Source organism: Agrilus planipennis, unplaced genomic scaffold, assembly GCF_000699045.2.
Source record: "Agrilus planipennis isolate EAB-ADULT unplaced genomic scaffold, Apla_2.0 scaffold397, whole genome shotgun sequence".
In the NCBI taxonomy this organism is placed as follows: domain Eukaryota; kingdom Metazoa; phylum Arthropoda; class Insecta; order Coleoptera; family Buprestidae; genus Agrilus; species Agrilus planipennis.
The window spans coordinates 89225-113161 of record NW_020439064.1 but is presented as its reverse complement, the minus strand read 5'-3'; the positions used below and the strand labels follow the sequence as shown (position 1 = coordinate 113161).

The window sequence follows — 23937 nt, the reverse complement described above, 5'->3', positions numbered from 1 at the left end:
ATAATTATTTCTGACCAACCTGCGCTTCTATGAAGTAAAATAGGTAAAAGTTGTCTACAATGGAGAGATCGCAGAATTTGGTTTCGATCATTGTGAAGCACATATTTTGTATGTTGAGGAGTGCTTCTCGTAAATGTGCGTTCGTGTAAAAAAGATTGCCTTCTAAAGCGGTCCTTGCAGAAGTATATTTTCGAAAAATTATTCCTTTTCGCCAAACGTAATACGCTTTCCACATTCGAAAATAAAAGAACGATTTGATTCTCATTAAACGACAATACGTGTCGTATTCCTCTTCCCATTTGTTTAAATTAGTGAAGGACATTTCTCCACAAATAAACTGAGTCACGCCATGCGAACTCATCGTCAAAAAGTTCGTCTTTTCCACATTCTCGTATTCTACTAATCTAAAAGTTATTTGGTCAATTTGAATGTTTTACTGTGTTTTATAGTGATAGGTGGTAATATAGCGACGTACTTTAAGGCATACGGGGTGAACATTTCTGACGACCTGGGAACGGCGTAAACCATGTAGACAAACGATCCGTCGACAGTGTTTCGCATTTGATTTATCAGGTCTTTTTGCTTAACAACACCCTTTACTTTATGATGAGGCAAAACAATATCGCTCGCCCCCGTCGAAATCGATTCCGTATTAGACTCGCTTTCGGCTTCTTCTCCGATGAAACGAACGCCTCCTTTTTTTACTAAAATGTTGTAGTTTTTTATTACCTATTACATTACTTTTGCAGATTATAATTTTTTCTAAAGTTTGAGAAACATGGTAACGGTGGCTATTTAACAATACAAAAGTACATTTTCATTTTAAAAAGTTAAACGCTACAATTTTATTTTTATACGAGCAGCAGATGACCCTCGCTTCGCTCAGGAAAAGTTAATTGTCATTCGGGAACGTTCTCGAACCTTCTGGAAAATTGCAAAGACTTTATGCGTGACCTTCTGTAACGTTCTGATCGTTATATTACCGACTCTCTATGTGGAGCCCTTTGGGGCGATAGTCTTTTAACCCTTATACATATCTTTGAAACCGAAACCTTCTTCATGTACGAGGGACGGAAGGTTATCACACCATATAACCCATGTGAGGCTGCGAGGTTCGATTGAGGAGCTTTAGCGGCACTTTTGTTACATATACATACGTGTATAGAATATACATCGATTAGTTTCTTGGATTTTGATTCTTATTTTCTTTGGTGTATTTAATACATAAGTGGTGCCTACTGGAGACTATTGCTTAGGGTAAAATTAGATGTTTGAAGGTGTTTTATATAATAATTAATACAAAAATTAAATTAACTACGAACACTCTATAACGTTATTTGTTCTTTGATAAATTTCAATTATGAATGGTCTTACGTTTCGCGGCTGTTTCTCCTTCATCTTTCTCTTGTGAAATTTTTTCTCTTCTTCTCCTTCTCCTAAGTATAGCTTGCTGTCGTTCATCGAAACCAGTCTTGAAACGGAAAAAATGACCGATATAGGATACACATAGTACACTTTTGTATTATCGCATCTAAGTATGTATCATTTGCACATTTTCGATGCGTTTATTCTTATCGTATTAACTTACCAGTGGTTCGGGGATTGGTTTTTGATATTCGATTTTCTCAAGAAGTTTTTTATGCGGAACGTGAAAAGGAATTGTATCAGGTTTTCTAGAATAAAATTAATTTTTAAAAAATAGATATCTGGTTGGATTAATAAAAAACATTCGGTGATTGCCATGGAAAAAAGTAAATTTTGTTTTTGTAAATATCGTAGTACTTATTAGTACCAACAAAAATGCACAATCAAACTTATTGAATAAAATTGCTGCTGTTATAACGTAGTGCAATCCGGCAATTATTTAACGAAGTGAGTAGATCCTTTTGTAATGGTAACAAGTTCGTTCGAATTATTATAAACAATAAATTTTGATCGTAGCAGATCGAAAAATGTCGACAAGAAAAAATACAGTAATGGAAAAACTAACCGAGTAAACGTTTCTGGGGGTGTGCAGACGTATTTGTTGCTCACTTTCTGCGCGGGACTGTCGAGCATCTTGGACAAATCGTCTAAGGTCGATTCTGTAGCTCTAGACCCCTTTTTTGAAGATTCGTGATCAAAATCCATCTTGTGAATATTGTACTTTTCCTCGACCACAATAAATGCACCGACTATGATGACAAGAGCTTTATTTGTTGATATTTAATATTAAATAGCAACGGTTGCCATTGGCGATATTTCCACTCGATAAATTGAATAATCTTAATCAGAATGAGGATTTACTTTATAATTTTTTTGTTAGTATCACGTTTAGTCTAGTACAATAAAGAAACTTCGGGAAAGGCAATGTTTAGCGATATGCGTATGATAGTACATTTAATTAGTCCTTGATTAGGATTAAGCAAAAATCCTTCCTAATTAGGTACGTGTTTTTATTTTCGGTTTTAATCAAATTAAAAATTTGTTATCGATTTTGCACAACCTTAAAATTAACGGGGATTCGTTGCGATAATTTGATCAGCGTTTAATTAATTCAATTAAAATTGTCCCTATTTAAAGTCGAATGTTTGGCTAGATAAACAGTTAGTTAGAGGTGTGCATCTTTTAGCTCTACTCCCCGAAATGAACTATGCAAATTGGACCGTAGTTAATTCACCCCGGGCGCGGTAAGTGATGAAAATATGATTTGTATCTACTTTTTGGTAAGGTGATATTGGCGTCACAAAGTTATCTCTTGTAGAGTAATGGATCCTGGTAACCGATTGCTAGGTTGGAATATACCGGCTTCCGAGTTGGGACATATTCCTGAGCACTGGTTGAAGTTTCCTGAACCCGAAGCGTCCATCCACTTTCTATTAGGGCTCCTTTATGTCGCTTTGTTTTTCATGTCAACCTTCGGAAATGGCCTGGTATTGTGGATATTTTCTACGTAAGTGGTGTTGTGTTCGCATCATTTGTTAGAAAACGTTTTTCTCTACCGTCGGATTTTAGCGCAAAGAGTTTGAGAACTCCTTCGAATATGTTTGTTGTCAATTTGGCTTTCTGCGATTTTTTGATGATGTTAAAAACGCCCATATTTATTTACAATTCTTTCCATCGCGGATACACGTTGGGTTACACGGCTTGTCAGGCGTTTGCTGTCATGGGAACACTGTCGGGAATTGGTGCAGGAATGACGAACGCTTGTATCGCTTACGATCGCTATCATACAATTGCCAATCCGTTGGAGGGCAAATTGACTAGAACAAAGGCTTTCGTTATGATTATTTTCGTTTGGATATATGTTATACCATGGGCTGTTTTGCCCCTGATGGAATTTTGGGGAAGGTTTGTTCCAGGTATGGTCCAAAAATGAGTAGTCACCCGTTACTTACTTACTTACTACGATATAATACAATTCATCTTCCAGAGGGATTTCTAACTCAGTGCACTTTTGATTATTTGACAAGAACATTCGATACTCGAATGTTCGTTGCAGTTCTGTTTACATTTTCATATGTTTTACCCATGACGTCGATCATATACTATTACAGTCAGATAGTGAGTCACGTTTTCGATCACGAAAAGGCGCTGAGAGAACAGGTATAGTACGATGGTTCTACTCTGCGTAGATTAAAGATAGACGTCGATAAACAATTAGTGCAGTAGGCGAATGGATTTTAATGTGGAATTTGTAGGCAAAAAAAATGAACGTTGATTCGTTAAGGAGTAATCAACAGCAACAAAACCAATCGGCCGAGGTACGTATCGCAAAAGTGGCAATAACGATTTGCTTTTTGTTTGTGGCCTCGTGGACACCTTACGCTGTTCTTGCGATGATTGGGGCGTTCGGGGATCAGAACATGGTAACGCCAGGTTTTGCCATGATTCCAGCATGTACTTGTAAATTGGTTGCCTGTCTGGATCCTTACGTCTATGCGCTAAGTCATCCCAGATACAGGTAAAATATTGTTAACGTCGTCAGCTTTACAGTCTTTATCATTATATATTTCTGGTTTGGTCGTTTGTGTGATGGTTGATTTTAGGCTGGAGTTGCAAAAGCGTCTTCCATGGCTCGCAATTAACGAAAAATCTGTTTCTGATAATCAATCGACAAACACCGAAACAAATTCTACGAGTAAAGCGTAAAAATATAAGTATTTATTAATATTATACATACACGTTAAAAAATAACATTTATGACGACTAGGCAATTTTCGTGGTACTTCGATTGGTGGACCTTACATATTTATATGCTTTTATACTTAAGTAACTCAAGTATAAATTAATAAAAATAACAATTAGCAATCTGATTGCCTTTTTTATTACAAGTATACTCATTAAGTACATTATCCCGCACATGTTAATTATCAAAATGTTTCTTCAAATTTCCCAAAATATGATTCCTTTGGTAAACTACTTCCCGTAAACAAAGAAGCGACATGAATATTGGACATTGATAGATCACGTGTTCTTTACAAACTACGGAATTCAGAAGGTTCGAATGTATTAGAAACGTTCCCTTTGATTCAACTGAAAGAAAATAAAAAATCTACTAATTGTGTATGCACGTGAATAAATGAAATTTGTAAGCTTACTTACGGCAGAATGTGTTCTTTAAGAAGCATGTGCGATGGGTAGAATTTATAAAATGGATGTCATCAGAATAATTGAAATCAGTGACAATGTTAGCAGTTGCATAGTTCCTTACGTAAGGCCAATGTGATAAACGTTCTTCGTATTTTACAGAATATTTCCAAGAATTTACGTTTTTAATTTCTGATACGATTTCGAATGAAATTCTAAAATAAAAATTGTATAAATGGTTAGTTGATTTACCTAGATAAATACGTGTCCATATTATATTACATTGTTGGATTTAAATGTTTCATATTACTAAAATTCGCCATAAATGTCCAAACCTCGTCGGCTCGTCTTTCCAAAATTTCAACGGAAGCCGAATAGTCGTATTCTTCTATTTTTAATAAACAACCGATAATGATTACACTAATCAGTAGTAGAGCACAGTGTTTTTTGTATGTTTCACGAAACATTTCGAGACAAAAAATACATTTGCTACTAAGCAGTTAGTTGATAGTAGACAAATCAAGTTGATCTAATTTTCTGATAATTTAATGATAATTTTTGTAAAGCGGATCTTCGTTGAATTTTAATATCACTGATGCTAGTGTTATACATATCACGGACAGTGAGATCCTAAGCATAAATACATATATGTAGGTATCTAATCGGAAAGAGCGTTGATACTACCCAAGCGTGTTCACGTCTTCAAGGACAATTAATATTTCTATACTAGAATTAACAGGCATTATCATGTTTAGCTGTTCCTACTGTATTTCTATGGTATTTCTTATAATTGCAAGCTATAAAACACAAATTAATTGCCTATGAGTGATCCATGTCATGTACCCTATGTAAATAAAAAACTTTTCCACTTTTACCAAAAAACATCTTAGTTTAAAATTACAGGTGTTTGTAAGTATTACCTGGTGGCGGCATCTGTTGTTGTTCTTCTTCCACTGATTCTGGTTCTTATGAAATATCTGAAATTCCTTCCGGAAACTGATCGTTAATTAAAAGCTCTCAAGGATTCTGCCTTCGACACATTTGATTCCAGTTCTCTACGATACGGGGCAACACCAGCTTTTGATCAATAATAAAATCCCCCAATTCTCACGAAGGATATTGCGTAGGATCGTAGGTACTTGGATAAAGTTATTAATCATCATTTAGGAATAATGAAAAATTAAAATCAAATAATTGTCTTAAAATTATTTAAACTTTCAATTTTTGTGAAACATGATTTATCAATAAAAGAAAAACCAATACAGTTTCACCATTACGTGGGCAATTGTACCTAATTGTATTCAATATAATTTCTTCGATCTATGTGATCGTTATCAAGGGTTACATACACTGGAGAAAATAGTTTCTAGTTTCAATTGGATCTTCATTATTAATGTCAGATTTACGCAGAGGCTCTCCAATGTAGACAATTTTTACCTTTATTTGCCTTTGCATGTAAAACAGTTTTTTTTGTTATTATCTAATACATTAGATTGAAATTACCGTATGTGTATCCTGTACTATACTATAAATAATTTAATCATCTTGTATAATTTACTCTTGATAAAGATCACGTAGGTATATATTTAAAAGACATTGTCAAGTTCAATTAATATAAATCAGGTTAAGTTGCCATTTTGTTTTTCTTTCGTTGTATAAAACTATAGATTATTATTGACAGTAATAAACATCAAGTTCAACTTATTACCTATTTATAGCAGATAAAAAATTAAACAATCTAAATTGGATAACCATTAATAAGTGGGTAGTGCTGATTGAGACGTTTTTTATTTCGCAAATTAAAATTGTATTAGAAGGGATAACGCTGGGGTTTACGATGATTTGATAAATCGTCCAATTTAACGTTTCCCATTGAAACACCCTGTAGTCGCCAAACATCAAACGAATCGTCAACAACGCAACGCAACGCAACGCAATTTCGATAATCGATTTTAAATTTCTATTCTTCAGATGCACCATGTTAGACAATTCAATAAGTTTCTTAGCCATCAGTGATATGCGAATTTGCTTTTTAAAAATCATTCGGCTATTCATTGTGTACCGAATTAGATTTTCTTTATTAAACAATAATAATGTTAAATATACTTATTTTATAAAGTATTACGTACCTACATGCCTAAGAACAAATGTGATTGGCAAGTATATTTAGGTCTGCATTACAATAGAAACGATAAATCACCGATAATGAGTTCGAAAGAAAAGGTAAAGTTAGGTCGGGGCGGGCGACGGCGGCGCGTCCTTTATCAAAATGAACAAATGTTATAGAAGGCCTCGACTTGGAAATAATTATCAGTTTGAGGGATGCATGGGCACGTGTAGCTGTGGCTAATCCTCCCTTCCGATTTTGTTAATTGTTTCCCTCACTCTGTTGCATTGTGCTTTTGATGAATTTTTCTTAAATTCGTTCAGTCGGACTTGAACTTGTTTCTGTAACTATCGCAACCACTGTCAATAGTACGTATATAGCTAAGCGTAAGTAAAAAGCAATAAATAAAATAAGGCGGAGGAAATGTCTTTAGCGACACTTTCGACTGTGAATCTATATACCTCGCTGTTATACACAATAATTCATTTAATTAACAATAAATATAAACAGTTTTGGATAAAGTCGTGCAAGCATTAATAATTTTATAATCCGTTCAATTTGAAATCGATTTACTATCTGATCAGTCTATTTAATAAGTACCATAACCTATAATAACGGAAAATTATTTTCCAAAAGGCGCGCCGATATCAAAATTGAATTATCCAGATATCTACATGTTTAAAATCTAGACAGTTTGGGCCACTATACCTATTTGATGCTTCAAAATGATGACTTGCATACATCATAGATAAGTGTTTATAATAATGTCCCGTAATATACGTAGGTACGCGGCACTTATTATAATTATAAATTTCTCTATAAAAAAAGTGCATTTTGATGATAGAAGAGGCAGAAATTCCTTGAGATGAAACGGACAAATATTTTTCGTCTGTCTCCAAACACACACATGCACTAAAATATTTTGTAGGTGCACCTACATATTTATGCGATAATCTGCGTTAATCTATCGGAGAATGACGAGCGTCTTTTGTGTGCTGTTGGATTATGTCTTTGCTAACGTCTCTTGTTGGGGTGTAAGGTGTGACAGATAAAGTCAATGAAACCTGATATTCTAGTGACGGACAAAGAAGCCTGATACATCAGAAACTTGTTGATGAAATTGGACTCCCCGATTTCACTGACAGTTTAATCTGTTCGAAATCAAATTATTTTAATGTATTAGGTATATGATGCAGTCTGCTATACCCGCGACTATATCGTATTAATGTAGAGTATGTCTCATAAAGAAAAATTACCAGAGTAAATTTCCACAAGTTAAAGTAAGTATTCTGAAGCACAAACTTGTAATTTACATCTGTCTGCAACTAATTACGTATGTCTATCGAAATATTTATATTTAGGTATGTAAGATGTACTCGCAATATCAATATACGATAACGTACACATAATCAGTGCAGGAAATCGTTAACAGACGGGGTTTCTACGTGCACTTTGTAGTAGGTAGCGGATTAATAAGCAGAAATTCCCTTTAATTGCATTGTTGTATTAAACATTATAGGGTAGGGGGTGAAGATGAGGCCAACATCAGTTCGATTGCTAGTATGATAACGTTAATGATGCGCTATTAGTCTTTTGCCTTTTGCAAAACGTTCTGTTCGACATGATGTCTCATCCCCCTCTATGAATCTGTGCTAATACGTATACTGCATCGTCAGGTTTTTGCCTCCTAACAAAGAAAGATCGATACCTGCGGCTATTGTGATAAAAACCATCAGATGTACAATTAGGCAGACATACATATAGCTAACGATAATTTTGATGGTCGTGTAAAAATTTTATGGTAATCGATTGTTTTATAGGTTGATAAATGGAAATAGTAAAGAACGAAGACCAACAAAAGCCAGCTATAAATTGCCGATATTTACAAGTACGAATTCGTTCGGGTTTCAATACTTACTTACCTTCTTTAGACTTGTTTGTTTAAAAAGGGGTAGTGCGTGCTGCGTGACTTTTAATAATGAAAATCGAGTGTTGAATTTTATGTTGAGTAGCTCTTTAAAATCCACAACGTCAAGTGAGCGAAATGATCAAAGCTCTTTCTGGAGCAGCCCCACATGTTGTAATAAAGTACGAAAAGCTTTCTCGCAGGACGTTTATTAAATTTTTAAGATTCGTATAACTTTAGAGGAGGAAAAATTAAAGTTAGAACGACTGTAATTTCCACAATATTTTATTGTCAACTTGACTTGCTTCGCCAATTTGCGCAAATTATCATATATCATAAGGAGAAACTCATCGATTATTACCGAAAGGCACACGTATGTACGCATTTATATTTTTACAATATTATTTTCTAGATAATGGGGTTAATTTTATTTTATAATTTTGTTATTTTCGATTTACATATGAGCAACAGGCACAGAATTTAATATAACGCAGGACAATATACCTAATAGGTACCAATGTATATACAGAAAAAGATGACAAATTATTATCATTGAAGATTGCTTCATCATCGACGGCCCCTTTTACGCTTGTCTGCTATCTTAACGATTCAAATGGACNATATTATGTACATTTACTCGTCATCACCTTAATAATAATAATAATAATAATTATCGACTACGTATAATACATTTAGGCTCAATAATTAGTTCACTGATTTGTTTTGTATTTACATATAAAAAGGGTTCAAGTTTCGCACATCACTCTATCACAGTATAAGTAATATACAGTTGCGAAAAAGTACCTACCGCACCTACCTGGGTATGACTATTCTCTGGATTGAAAATTTTTCCGAATTTAATTAAAAAATTTGGCTTAGGTATGCTCAACTTACGGCTAGAGTAAGTAATAAAAAAATAATAAAAAAAATATTTTCAATGGTACATCTTGGACACGATTTCCGCGCTCCTGTATATTGCTTAGTTACGTGTGTTTCACAATCGGTTGTGAATGCTGATATGCATGCATGTTACATATACTCACCTATTATGTACACAGACACATACAACGCAACGGCATGCTCACATGCACTCACACACATTTTGTTTGTACTAACACTTGCATTGTCAGCATTTCAATTACATTGTCACTTATTTACATAATACGATATTATTATGTATAGGTAATAATATTAATAATAAAAATCATTTTATGATAATATAAGTATCCATGTGAGTAGATACATAGCGTTAAAGAACATAAAAAGAAGGTGGATGATATGGCGCGTGTCGTCCAAGACAATAATAATAATTTAAATAAAACGAGATACGACAGCAGCGGTAAGTCTTACCGGCTAAACCATTTGGTTCATGTAGTCGAGACTGCAGTCCGGATGCCTCGGACTGAAGTTCTGATGGTGTCCGGCACTCATACCCATGGTCATCGAGTAGCTGCCCATTTGATAAGCGCCACCCATGTGGTTGCCCATTTGCATCTGATTTTGTCCGTTCTGTTGATTGAAATATTCCATTTGGCTGTAATAGGCGGCGTTGTAATTTTGCCCGTAATAATGATGAGGTGGCGGACTGTGTCCGTTTGTGTGCCAATTGAATGTGTTGAAAGAATCGTGCTGATAAGAGAGCGATGTGTTACTCGATGGCGTTATCGGAGGTGACGGAGTCGCTATCACGCTGCTCGTGTTGCTTCCGACGGGTGTCACGTTTCCGTTGGTGCTGCGATAAGTGTTCAATAATTGAGGAGATTCCTTCTTGATGTTGATGGTCGTTGAAGAAGGTGATACCGACGAAGAGGGCGTGGGGGGTATGTTATTGGTCGTTGTAGAACTTGTCACTGGTATCACGGGCGAGGGCTTGCTACCCTTAGCTTTCGTTGGTGTTGTCGGCGTTCTAGGTGAAGGTTTGTTCTGTTGTTGCTGCAATTGCTGTCGACATTTTGCCCGACGGTTCTTGAACCAAACCTGGAAGAAATAAAATCAACCAATTCCCCTTGTAACCTACGCGCCTAACTGCTATCACAAAATCTCCTAATCTAAAATCCAAGCAAGCCAAATTAGCAAAATTTGGACTTGGAAGTTAAAATCTTCAAGTGTGTTGAGCAATAATGAGGCCAGATTGTAATACATATTTCCCTAATCCTTTAAAAAAAGAAAACAGAAATTGTGTTTATGAGTTTTGAGAAGATTGGAATATTTAAAAATTTTCATGTGGTGAGGCAATTCTGACGAGACCAAATTAGTTCCTTTTAAATGTAGGTATTATTTCGTTGACCCGTGTGTTACTGTTCCACTGATTGAGTGTTCGTGTCAGTGTGCTTACGGTATCTAAAGGTTGCAGTTATTGGATTTATCTAATGATTCATAGAGTAATCTCAATTTTTTCGAAGGCACAAATGGTTACTGCAAATCACAAAGTAGCTCATTAGTTATAGTTACCTAAAATGAAATAATGGTAAATGATATCCAATGTAAAGTTTGTGATAAAATATTTTTTCGCTTCGCGTACACAAATTGATAAAAAGAACAAGGCGCAATCGTTGTAAAGGAAGGCCGCAGCTCGCCAACGATAAAGCTTGGCTGGATGGATGTTGCGAGTCGCCATGGTAACACTGACATCCCCATTAACAAAACATAAAGTCCCTCGGGTATATGGCAGTCTCGGCGTTGTATCTAAATCTTATCTCCTCCTCGAGATGTTACGCGGCACTTGGTTACTTTTGATGTTTTGTTACAAAAATAAAAATGTTCTAGGACAGAATCACCCTTCTCTACGTTAATAAATGCACCATTCAATACCGATTTGTTTCATTGCTAACGCAAAAAAAAAATACGAAATTAAATATACGTATCTACCTACTTATGCGCTTGATAAAAACTAGCAACCTTAGATCATCACTATCAAGAATAATAATATTCATAAGTTTTTAACTGTTGGTGCATATCAATGTATAAATAATAACACGCACGAATGCATGGTAAGAGGGCACCCCCTAATCATAAAATCTACTACCGGACCTTCCTCTGCATTCGCACCCTTATCCGAAACGTCGCGGTTCGTCCAAACTTTCACTGCACAAAAGTAACTGTTATGCTCCGTTATTACTTATATGTGTGTGTGTGTGTGTGATTCTGTGAATACACATACATACGTAAATATGTAGATATAACATGAATTATATGTATTAGGTATATGTATATAAGTTTTATCAAATACAATCGCGCGGACAAAAGCTATACATGCGTGCTGCACCCGAGGGGTAGTTTTCCATTAGTTGACGGATTATTTAGGGTCGTTCCGCGAAGGCACCCCGCCTTTTGCCTTTATAAGTCCTGCCTGAAGAACGAGCACTATAAAAGAGGCATTACAGAGTAACAGTTTTTGTAAGGGGAACGAAATGTGGTGGAAATTGATAGGGAAATGGTTCAGAGGAGAGACGGCAGGCTGTGTAATCGGGTATTAGACGAAGGTGCATACGCATACAGAACACACAGACCCGTCCAATCGCGTATATAAACATTTTTGTGACCACGAACGCTCTCCATTTATTTAACGGTATCGACATAAAAAATGTACTTACAGGGCGAAAAAATAGACTGTTTTACATAAACGTCGAAAGTCAAGGCGTCAAACATTCAAATCCACAGATCAGCGTAATGCCCAATAGATAGTTGGTACAAGGATTTTCTTGGACATTTTGAAATTAACCAGAATTTTGAATGTTTAGACCAATTTGGTCTCTATTTACCGTACCTAAGTAATGTTGGACTCGAAGAATGTGTCTCTTTTCGAATATTGGTATCAAGGACATGATTATTAAGCAGTCAAACACTGACAAATGCAATCGAATAGATAATAGTTTAATTAAGTTTAGAGTATCATCCTAAAAGACCGTGTGTTTCATCGTCGCACTACCCCCCTAATAATAATAATAATAATAATAAGTGCGAGAAGGGGCGAAAGAATAAAGGGAGGTATAAACTAACAGTTAGCTGTAACCGTAGCTGTAGCATGTTGGCTGGCAAACTCGTAGACATACATATAAATGCACACTTGGTTTGTTATTAAGGGCAGCACGCAGGAAATAGGCCTGCGGTACGAGTTACAATATAGCACAATTGGGAGGGCGTAGTGTTTGCACTCCTCCCGGTAATGATTCAATTTAAAGGCTGGTTAGTCTTTTCATCGGGCACAGCTGCTGTTTGTTTCGCTTTTACGGTGTGATTAGAGAAACGAACCGAATGACGGGACAGGACACTCAGGCGCGGCAACAGGACGACCGTATCAAACATCACAAACAATACAACTAGCAAAAATATACTGATTTAGATGTAATTCTGGAGCAAGTAGGTAAACAATAATTTTACAATTTTAGGTAAATTCTTTCATTTGTAGTTAAAAACTCAAATATGTATTATAGCTTTTAAAATCTGGATATAGGTACCTATACGCAACTTTTCTCTCTATAAACGCCAAAATACTGCTGAACGCTTAATTATAATTTTTCAAGAAAGGACAAAATAATAAAAAACAAATAACGCGCTGCTGTGCTCAGTAAGCCGACCCTCCATAATAAATTTCGATGACACTAATCTTGATCTGTGTATATATATGTAAATATATGAACACATACGTATAAAAAACAATGAAAGAAACTTGTCCAATGGATCGGGCAGAGAAGGTGTTGGTTATTGCTGTACGTTTTTTATTCTTCGACGCAGCAGCACAGAACGTTGCTTATACATAGATACCTACAGTATATTATATCTACCTAGTAAAATTTCTGAACGAAAAAAACAAAGGTGTGAGAACTAAACTAATAGTAGGTAAATAGTAAGTAATAAGTACGAACCTGGACCCTCGATTCAGGAAGATTGATTTTTAGAGCCACCTCTTCTCGCATAAAAATGTCCGGATATCTCGTTTTGGCAAAGAGGGCTTCCAGAACGTCCAGTTGAGCTCTAGTAAACGTAGTCCGCTCCCGACGCTGTTTCCTTGGATTGACACCTGACAAATAGGGAAAGACTGTGCATTATAATTCAGTCAATAAATCTCAACATGAAATAATAATAGAACAGAAGCGATCTTATTATTTGACCCGCGTTGCGTCCGTCAGACCTCCAGACCTGGATCTAATAATTTTACAGACACGGCATCAGAAGGTAAATTCCTTTATTCCTAAAATTTATCAAAACAATCGAATGAAAAATGAAGATCTTGAGTAGATATACATATATCACTCACTATTTAGGTGTGCACAGGTATACGTATGTACGTAATATATATATATTGTGTAATGTGCATATATACATCCAGGAATGAATTTATTTATTCAAGTGTAGTTGTGCCTACCGCGTGCAAACAATGATTTGAGTTTGTGTTAAAAGACCCCAATGAAACATTAGTAATTCAATTAGACACCCCAGAACGTTTATTGGCCAGCTGCGATTTCCCATCTGACAAAAATAAAGAACGTCGGTAACTTTTTTCAACAAAAAGTAATTCAACTTTTCCTTTTTCTACTTGTTTTAATTTAATATTTGTTTTAAATTTCCTTTCGTTCTGGCTGCTACTAAAGTTCTGTAAGCAATTGACAACTGCTTTTACTAAAAATACCTATTAAGCAAAAATAGATAACACTAGAACTAATGTTCAAACTTATTCTTGATTCAATTTTGTTTTCGCATACTACAAAAATTTCGGGTATTTCTTTAGAAAATCATTAGATTAGAACGACTGGTTTATTGGATAAATCTAAATTATAGGCTAATAAGGCAAGTCTATTTTAATTAAATGTTCAAAATATAGTAATATAAATGTATATAGATAGCGATTTAAATAAGAGAGTAAATCAGGCTTTACAGAAGAATTGTTAACGCCTCACAGTCGGATGTGTGAAAAATTAGGGTTGGACACATGACTGTGATAAGTGATTATAGAGAAATCAATTTGTCAGTATAAACAACAGTGCACTAGTGCGGTGGTGTGTTTGTTTTCTTTATCGGTATAGGTCTCGTCCATCCCCCCTGTTTACTTAAAATAAGTTTCTCACATTGCCATACACATGGCTCCTTAAAATATGCCGACGTCACAGGGGGCGAACACGCGCAAGGGTGACGATACCTACTGCTATTAGTCTTTTTTGTATATATAGACACAATACGCGTTGTTTACATTCAATGTACCTAATTTTCACTCCTAAGAAAATTAATTATTCACTTATTTTCAAAAAAATATATTTCGTTATCAGTCCAAATCATCATTGTGGTCGGTCTCTGCATGGTTCAGGAAAGAAAAATGAGGGATGTCGTTTTTGGACAGTGGCTTCAGAATTACCCCAACACATCGCAATTTTTGAATACCGAATAGGTACCTACCTATATCTTAAACCTGAAAATCCTAATATGCTAATTTGATTTGTTTGGTTTCGCGATTCAATATAGGGTAATTCTTGAGCAAGTGTCGAATTTGGCTTCGAATAACATGTAGTCAATACTTAAAATTAAGTTCCTGCTGTTGTTCCTTTTGACCGTTTGTATTAGTACCTAACCTAGCGCACTACTAACGGAAAGTTAAAAAAGAACTAAAAAACGAAGACAATCATTTTCGATGTAGTCTTTGATAACGCACCATTAGAAAAAAGCTCTATAGCACATTGAATTTTGGAATATTCGTAAAAAAGTAAAATTACCATCATTTAAGGATGTTGAGGTTAAAAGTTGTTCTTAATTATTTTTGTCTTTTTTATTTAACATAGTAATGTTCACAATCAGAGAAAAGTATTAGCATACTTTAAAATTTGAGACCAGTCTCGAACTCATCACCCATCACAACAAGCAATTTTGGAAATTGTATTATTCTTAATAAGTATCCGTGTTTACCATAGCAATTATGTAGGTAAGAACATCTTGAAATAGAACAACTATTCAAAAACGCCATTATCATCATCAGAAGGAACTTAGAATGTAAAGAGATTTTCCACAAAAATAGTATTGGTATATTGTTTATACATATGTGTAATATATAGGTATCTACATACGCTGTAGTCAGACGTATGGGGATTATATTATAGGAAGCGGTGCGTATGTGCGTTAAACTCATTCTCTCTGATCGTGAAACGGAATCTCTTGGCAAATTACGTAATGAATAATAAAGATTAGCTAATGTGGTTTGGTTGGGGGCAAAGCGGCACCCTAAACAACAGCGCGGCTCTTTAAATGGAAGAAAGACGATGCGGCATTCTCGTTATCACAATGAACAACAAGTCCGTCATGGCCTAATAGATTCCTAAATATACATGTATATGTGTTACGGCTGTTGCCGATACTGCTCCCTAATAAGTTGAAGCGCCGCGACGTCGACTCGACGGCCCGACGACCTCTCTCTATCCATCTATCCACCGTCCCAAGTCGCATGGGACGTAATTTAATATTGCCCAAGTTTGCGTGTAAGTACTTTTGCTAAACAAATCACATGTTTCGTCTGGGGAATACGTACCTAAATAAATTCGATGGACGAGATTGCAACGCCCCCTAATTCGTCCTTAAAAATTCAAATTTTACCAACACATTATCTTGGATTTTATAATAGTGCCAGCACATATTTAATTTACAATAAGTACAGCTAGGCTACATAGGTACGTATAATTTTAAAAAGGATAAAAACTGAACAATTTGAATTAAACGAGAAATTGTTAATAGCTTTAGCGGATATATTCTTGGCCGTAATTAATTGACAGGTGTACTTTAAAACATCGCAACACGCTCGTAGCTATTAGTTCGATCATATTTCACAGATAATAATTTTTAAAAGGTTCTTATTTTGACATTGCTATCGGATGCTTACAGTTAGTCAAACTGATATTGGCGAGGCCAAATTTAATTTTGTTTGGCATTAGTTGTTCATTTTGAGTGACCTTTTAATAGATAATATAATAAATCGATAAATTAATCTTAAAAGGAATCGTCCCCTGACCAAAAAGATAATCCGTTCAATTCAACTCAAATTAATATCTGCAAGTAGGTGTACGTAACTATTAATGACGAGAAAGGAATCGTTGGGATACACTACTAAAATGCATATTGCATCAGATACCAATCCAATCACTTAACTAATTAAAACAATAAATTACTGCTACAGGGTTAATTTTACATTCTTGGTAGTTTTGTAATTTCCATTTTTCAATTTTTGATCAGGCATTAAAAGGATTTTTCTGGACGAAGTACTTTTTTTAATATTATTCTATTCTATTCTATTCCGTAAAACGCGAGAGAGGTCATGAAGGTCGTCTGTATTTGTACTGCGAAGCCCTTCAACGTACAAAGTTATCGGACCCTCCCCATCAAGGCTTCCTACTTGTCTTTCGTGCACACAACACACAGGTCGTATTTTTTTATTACGACTCGTCAGACACAGCAACAAGAAATGCCAACTTTATATATATCCTCAATTGTACAAAATTTATCGCAGCTTGTGTGTCGTATGCATACGCGATATCGTACCTCTCCCATTTTCAGTTTTTTCGTCAAATGCGCATTACAATGGTGGGACACATCAATTACTACAAAAATATGTTTGACATAAAAATACAGCAAAATCCACTGAAATAAAGAATTGGATCGTATCTACTTGATTATTACATGATATGTAGGTAATACCTACATATAAAACAGTAACTTAATTATTTCTTCAATAGGTTGTGATTCCTAAAAACGCAGATATATTACTACATTTCTTTTAGGGTGTCAGCCGCAAGTACGATAATTACCGGACAACATGTAGACGGGCAGTGCTATTATGCATTCTGCTATATACTTTCGACCCGAACACGTTGTACAAATCATCGTTGTTTGAAATAAATTCGATCATTATCTAAAAACGATCGATGTGATTTAACACTACATAATACATCACCTCATCCAACCCATCGCGAGAAGCGTAGTTTAGATGTAAGTAAGACTCAGATTATGATAGATATTAAAAATTTCATGTGAAGGATGAAAATTTTGACTCGATGAAGTAATTAATATTATTTCTACCTTGGGGGAATGTGACAGGATCCAGCGAGTGGGGCAGGCCGAAGGGGGTGAGCGCGGGCATAGGTATACCGGAACTGAGACTATGATGACCGGGAAAGTGTCCGTGGGGATGTGGTCCTGCGGCCGAAGATTTCAAATAACCGGCCATGTTCATCCGGGCCAAAAGGCCGTTCGTACCGGCGCCGCCCCCGCCGGCGGTCACTGCCGCCGCCGCAACCGCCGCTACTACGTTTTCCGACACCGCCGACGGAGACGTGGTGATGCAGTTTCGGTTGAACGACAATTTCACTGAAACAAAAGAAAAAATAAATTAAAATCTACAATACTACAAAACAGATACATTAATTAATTAATTTTCTACATTAATTTAAGTTGGAGTGGAAAATGAAAACTGCAGTAGGGTAATAAAGGAAAAAACAAACTATGAAAGAAACCACTTTACTTAGTCACCACTAATAAATCTCAACCTGCTAATTTAGGTGATGATTGTTTTTGCTGTTGCTTGCTATTTTATGTAAGCTGCTGATGTTGCGCTGCGTTTTGTGCGGAATTTCGCATTTTAGTTCCATAGAACTCCCATTTGTTTTTCTTGTGTGTAAATATTAAGTAAGACGTGATGTAGAAAAATTCGTATTAGATACAAATACAAATTTCAGTTGTGATAGTAATAAAGTGCAATTTGACAGGCGTTCTACGCTCGTTGCGCGCTTTATTCAAAATATAGTGAACGGTAAACATTTTGCTTTATCTGCATGAATCTTTTCTTGTCCCCTCTGGTTTTTGCTTGACCGACATTGTCGTTTATTTTAACAAAGTTGCAATTTTCGTTAGGATTATACTACTTCCCTGTGTTGCATGTTTCTTAAGACGTTCTTCTTGTTACTGAGTGCACTGTGTCGGCGTTCCAGTTGCTTTCTTTTCTTTCAGTTGGAAGCGGTTAACTAAAAAGACATTGAACGTCCCCAATTCGTCAGTAGAAAACGTTTTCAGTATAAAGAAGGTATTAAAAATAATCTATTTGACGTCTTTTAAAACCGCCCGTTGGCAAAACTCGTCTCTTGGTTAAAATTTTTCTGTACTGAGAAATTTGCCGGTTTCAGGTACCTAAGTGCGTACCTCTTTATCGAGAAAAACAAAATCCAACAATACTTTTTAATCCTTCTATTATGATATGCATTGTACAGTTTGTGCAAATAAGTTATCGGTTAATGTCGACTTCCACTTTTCCGCCTTATTTATATAGTATCTATCGATTCGTTATCCAATAAACTCGCATGCATGTTTGGAACAAAAATTGTTACCTACTTGAATACGTTTATTTTTTTTTTTTAACATAAAGATTGACTAATTTTAGGTAGAAATATATACGGTGCCTTAAAAATTTAGTTCCCAAATTAACGAACTTAACTATTAAATATAGAACTTAACAATTTGTTGGTAATATTAATGGAATGATAGGGATTTCTTTTGACTCACAAACATTTTTACTGAAATCTCATCTACATCAGAACCGTGTTTTTATTATTTAGAACGAAATGAATTAATTAATTAATAGAGAACTAATTATTAGATTACATTGATTAATGTGTAGTAGGGAAACATTTGAAGCGGCGAATTCTGATGGCGTAAAATAAAACTACCCTTTCGACCATATAACCTAAATTTCGGTGGTATCAGCCTATACAAGTACACAACGTCTTCCTACATACAAAAAGTGTCTTGTGGAACATCGAGTAGATACCTATTTTACAGTGAAGTCCGTCCCTCTAATCGTAAATCGAAATTAGCATTACCTAACACTTATAACATCTTCGACCGATGCTCTACCCAAAGGAGGTTCGAGTTGACTTGCAGAAGCACATATCTGGGAATGTATAATGTGTTTAGGTGCAGGTACTTACATGAAAGCTGACGATTAAATATCCTAAAACTGCTGTATACTGCATCTAGTACCAATTTACACTTATTTTAATGACGCACATTTATTTATAGATAAATAGGTAATAGGGCACGCACGCTCTTCAGTCAACTTTACTTGACACTGATTTCGAGTAAATGTTCACATCTAGTGTAGTATATTAAAAAAAGGACACTTAAATTTGATCGATTATTCTTTTGTTGCTAACATGTAGGTACTTAATACCTATAAAACGCGTTGTTTTCTAATTAGCACTATCAAATTTCTAACCGACACACATGGCGTATATAGAATTTCAGAATCGATTGAAGTGTGGTATGTATAAAGTTTCAGCTTGAATTGAAACTAACCATTCTCAATACCAAATACAACTACATCGGAAATAGATATTTCTACACACGCACTGTTTAGGTACAAGGTAGGTACTGCACTACACTGTTGAAGATCTTTTACAAAAGATTTCAATAGGACCAGGGTAATAGAGAGTACTGATGATGGCCTCTGTAGGGTGGCTTTTGAGAAGGGATGAATTGTTGTTATTGTCGACGTTTATTGTTTCCAATTTCTGGGCGTGAGACTATGTAGTTTTCGACTTTACGGTTTGATCTTTTGTACGAAGCAACGTGAATAGCCAGAAAAAAAAAGAAAAGAAAACATTTTTTACATTTCTGACAAATTGAAGTATAAATGATGGTTGCGGTACAAATTTGAGAGTTACTGATATAAATAAAATATTGACCCGAACTTAACAATAACATTTAACATGTGAGATATTAGGTAAATTTGATAATTTAAAATAATTTTTATTTTGTCATTATTTCGGTATAAATATTGTGGATCCGTGATGCAGACTACCATTTAACAATTGTTTTTTGGTATTGTTTAATAATTATTATTAAGGAAAATGTAAAAATTACACTAAAAGGGTTTTTGAGGAGAAAAAATATCTTTTTAAAATCACGAAATAATAAACTTCTTTGATCCATAAGGGTGTAGGTACCTATTACCCAAATCACATTTATTATTGATAAATCTTTTTAACATTTCTTCTACATCAAGAAGTACCTATTGTCTACCAACTTTTATCCTAGCATAAGAGATTTAAAGAGGTAATAGAACAAGCCATAATCATCGTCGTCAAATTTTCTTAATTGTTGTTTGTTCTGTAACTTATAATGCTTAACATTCAACAAGAAACTTGGCAAAATACAAAATGTGTTGCTGTTTGTATCCTGAAAATGATTTTTTTATAAGTAAATAGCTATTAAGTATTAGGTAATATTTTTGGTTTGCCAAAATTTTCCGATTCAACACTGACTAATAACCATATGCAACAACAATAGTAAAATGGATAGATAGGTACATACATCTACATTTTGGACACAAAACAAGGAAGTTGCTGATAAAACCCATCAGGCAGGGTATTTCTGAATTACCTCCCGCGAAGAGGTGTAAATGTTTACCTTTTATTAACTGAAGACGTCATGGTGTTAAGCTAACGACCCTTTATTTGGAAAATAAAACATTCCATAATCGATGGTGGCATTAAGTAATAACTGCAAGTACCTACATAGCAGTAGCATTTGGGAATACTTATTACCTACCTGCACAAAGGTTGGTGTATTAGTTGAAAAGTTATTGTGAAAAATTATTTACATTGCCACACAGAAACAGATAGGCATTATTCTACGAACACCTGATGAGAGTAAATCCCTAAAGTTGTTGCACGTGATAACGACTTCAACGAGTTGTACCTAATGATACGTCTTATTTATCCAAAGCAATTTACGCAGGTGTTAACGATAGGAAATGGGTACAAAATAAAAAGCTGCTAATGAAATATTAAAAATAGAAGCGATAAGTACTTACTACTTATAGTAAAATAGGTAGGTAATTTGGAATATAGCATTTTAAATTTGCTTTTTTTTGTTTTTGTCATGCGGTTTGGAAAAAGTGCCACGTCGAAAGCGATCGCACTTTAATTTGTTCAGGTAAAAACTTTTCAGAAACAGGTATAAAACTGTCTTCTTCGTGGTAAACCGAGATAAGCAGCGATAGATTTCCCAAAACAAACAGATTCTAAGGGCGATACCTAATATAGGTATATGTCTGTCTCAATATAGGTACCAAAAATACAATAGATACAAAATCGTTAGAAATGGTACCTTCTCCTATATCTATAGGTAAAAGGATTTTCTTTACCTTAAGATACTTACCAATGAAACACATGTGTAGGAACATGTTGATTGAATATACTTTTTTGATAGGTGTAATTTTTACAATTTTAGACATACCTACTAATTTAAGTATCTGTTGTTTTACTAAAAGGGGGCTTTAGGCATAGGTAAGTTGTAAAAATGGTAAGTAGTGGATAGGTAGATACAATACTATGTGTTATTTGAGAAACTTGAGCATGGTATGGTATGTAACTGGTTGGTGTTGAAATTACTTTTTTACGTCTTTTGCGCATCGGTTACGCATAATCAATCGGTCCGCCAGGACCGTACGCAATGCAGAATGGGAGAGTGTAGTATTTGCCCACTTCCTTTTATTAAAACACTCTTCTTTCGAGACTATTCAGCAACAGCTAAAGTCGCATCTTCTTGTCCTTCGGAAAAAATACATATCATTGCATCAACAGTAGCAGGACGAAAAGGACCACGCCTTTCCATCTACAAAGTTAACGCCTCTTTTTCGAGCATGTGCAGAGGCAACATAAAGTCCCGCCCTGAACAGCTGCAACGATTTTTTTGTAGAAGAATGTCGATGCTCCCACTCTAAAATAAAACCAAGTCCAATTTGCGTCACTAGAAGAGGGTTGTAGGCCTTCGAGTTGTGTCGTAACAACCCCAAAATGCCGCAGACTCTCCAGAAATCTCTAAATCGCTACCGTCTGAGCAAACGGTTTCGTATATTAGCTATATTGCTACCTATACCTTATACCTACCTCAAAACTCAGCTTCTCTAGTATTGAACATGGTAATTAGATAACACATGCGATTAGTTTAAAAACATTAAGAGCACAAGGTACTTACACATTAACAAAGTATTTTTTTTGTCGTAACATACAATCTTCACGTAAACATTTTTTATTGAACTCCTACCTACAAGTAGGTAGGCACCTACACCAATGTCTTGGATGAGTATCCACTAATCGGATCTATCTTCTAATCGACACTTATTGTTCCAATTCCTTCTACACAATGTTTGTATCTGATTTAACTAGTTCGTGATGGATGAAACCGATTGCAGGTCAATCTTAATTCATTCACCAATTTGCAATAAAATGATCATTAAAAATATCCTTCCTTTTTTTCCAAACAGTCCCGGATTTCGTAGCTACTCGTATATAGAGTCGTTATAACATATCCACCAATATATTCCTACTCACGATAATAGATAAATAAAATAAGTAGGTAATTGATCAGGCGTTTGCACTCGAATATTGAGCGAAGGTTGGTCCAGTATTTACAAACCTTTACTTGGTTGCCCAGTACCTACTGGAGCGAACTTGGCGAAACGTAAATGTAGCGAACCTTGGTAGGTATACTTGAAGATTGGCCGAACATTGATTCAATATATATTGACAAGCCGATGCCTGGTTTTCCACTATTGATCCAAGTTTCAGCCTGCCGTCAGCTCCGGTATTTCCCTTAAGGGATACCTCGGAGCACTTACATTTTGACCGTTTACTATAGCATGTCTAGTAATATAATTTGTTATATTAATAAGTCAAGTAATGTAATGTCTTCTGTCGCTAAATTAATTTTAGTCATATGACAATACGAAGACAGACAAATTGTCCAAGTTTCAGCCACAATTTCTCAATCTTTTCGATCGTGTGTGAGTTGTGTGGTGTGTCGGTTCTTTCTAACTATAACCGAAACATTCAAAGGTGAAGCAATTTTAATTTATATTGTAATAATAGGTTGAGAAAAAAACGGAATAAAATTCTGGGAGCCTTAACACCTGTGCAAAGCGTGCATATATCATCATATTTTATTCCTTTAAAAATACGAATGCGGACCGTGATTGTGACAGAACGTTTTCGATTTTTTTTTCCTATTTCCGCCGTCACAGACCGTGATACACAATAGTACCTACTACCAGAGCCTCCTCTGTCCAAATATATATGTGCTTTTCTTATATGTAGGTATATATGAGCGTGTTTATAGCACCCAAGTCCTTTTTCATAATAATCGTCATGTAGATAGATGGACACATACAATCACAAAAAAACACACATATATCTAAGTGTGTGGATATTATTTCTACAAATGTAGATGCACATAGTCACCACTGCATCGGAGACCAGAGTTGAAAATCTACGTCGCTTATGTTTATGTACAACACGTACATATAAAGTTATGTATATATATATATATC

At 35.3% G+C, this 23937-nt stretch overlaps 4 protein-coding genes across 6 annotated transcripts in view; 1 reads left to right on the top strand and 3 right to left on the bottom strand.

Moving 5' to 3' along the window:
• Positions 1-19: 19 nt before the first annotated feature.
• LOC108743341 (dynein heavy chain 6, axonemal-like) lies at positions 20-2350 on the bottom strand (the record flags this gene model as incomplete). Its single annotated transcript, XM_018478879.1, has 5 exons — positions 1991-2350; positions 1589-1673; positions 1375-1471; positions 476-704; positions 20-404 (listed from the first exon to the last, which is right to left on the bottom strand). Coding segments are annotated over exons 1-5 (936 nt in total), but the record flags the coding sequence as incomplete, so codon positions are not given.
• Positions 2351-2467: 117 nt separating this feature from the next.
• LOC112903948 (opsin, ultraviolet-sensitive-like) lies at positions 2468-4295 on the top strand. The gene is made up of 6 exons (XM_025977099.1): positions 2468-2669; positions 2744-2932; positions 2995-3341; positions 3413-3585; positions 3681-3943; positions 4029-4295. The coding sequence occupies exons 1-6, from the start codon at positions 2626-2628 to the stop codon at positions 4129-4131; spliced, it is 1119 nt and encodes a 372-aa protein (XP_025832884.1). The 5' UTR covers positions 2468-2625; the 3' UTR covers positions 4132-4295.
• Positions 4296-4309: 14 nt separating this feature from the next.
• LOC108743346 lies at positions 4310-5210 on the bottom strand. The gene is made up of 3 exons (XM_018478887.1): positions 4852-5210; positions 4585-4784; positions 4310-4515 (listed from the first exon to the last, which is right to left on the bottom strand). Exons 1-3 carry the CDS (start codon positions 5034-5036, stop codon positions 4346-4348), a joined length of 555 nt encoding a protein of 184 aa, XP_018334389.1. The 5' UTR covers positions 5037-5210; the 3' UTR covers positions 4310-4345.
• A 4015-nt stretch (positions 5211-9225) lies between these two features.
• Positions 9226-23937, bottom strand: part of LOC108743349 (homeotic protein ocelliless) — a 29610-nt gene continuing 14898 nt past the window's right edge. For 2 of the 3 annotated variants that reach the window (XM_018478892.2, XM_018478894.2), the window contains exons 2-4: positions 17634-17921; positions 13448-13620; positions 9226-10559 (exon numbers count right to left, since the gene is read on the bottom strand). In XM_018478892.2, coding sequence (XP_018334394.1) covers positions 9936-10559; positions 13448-13620; positions 17634-17921 — 1085 coding nt within the window. In that variant the 3' untranslated portion in view covers positions 9226-9935. The remainder of the gene's footprint in view (positions 10560-13447; positions 13621-17633; positions 17922-23937) is intronic. The other variant, XM_018478893.2, reaches the window with a different exon arrangement.

Bases quoted from the DNA above. Each gene is read 5' to 3' on its own strand.
- LOC112903948 (XM_025977099.1), top strand. From the start codon at position 2,626: ATGAACTATGCAAATTGGACCGTAGTTAATTCACCCCGGGCGCG. The intron at 2,933-2,994 runs GTAAGTGGTGTT...GTCGGATTTTAG, and splicing joins GTATTGTGGATATTTTCTAC to CGCAAAGAGTTTGAGAACTC. The intron at 3,342-3,412 runs GTATGGTCCAAA...TTCATCTTCCAG, and splicing joins TTGGGGAAGGTTTGTTCCAG to AGGGATTTCTAACTCAGTGC.
- LOC108743346 (XM_018478887.1), bottom strand. From the start codon at position 5,036: ATGTTTCGTGAAACATACAAAAAACACTGTGCTCTACTACTGATTAGT. The intron at 4,785-4,851 runs GTAATATAATAT...TTTTTATTTTAG, and splicing joins AAACATTTAAATCCAACAAT to AATTTCATTCGAAATCGTAT. The intron at 4,516-4,584 runs GTAAGTAAGCTT...ATTTTCTTTCAG, and splicing joins CTTAAAGAACACATTCTGCC to TTGAATCAAAGGGAACGTTT.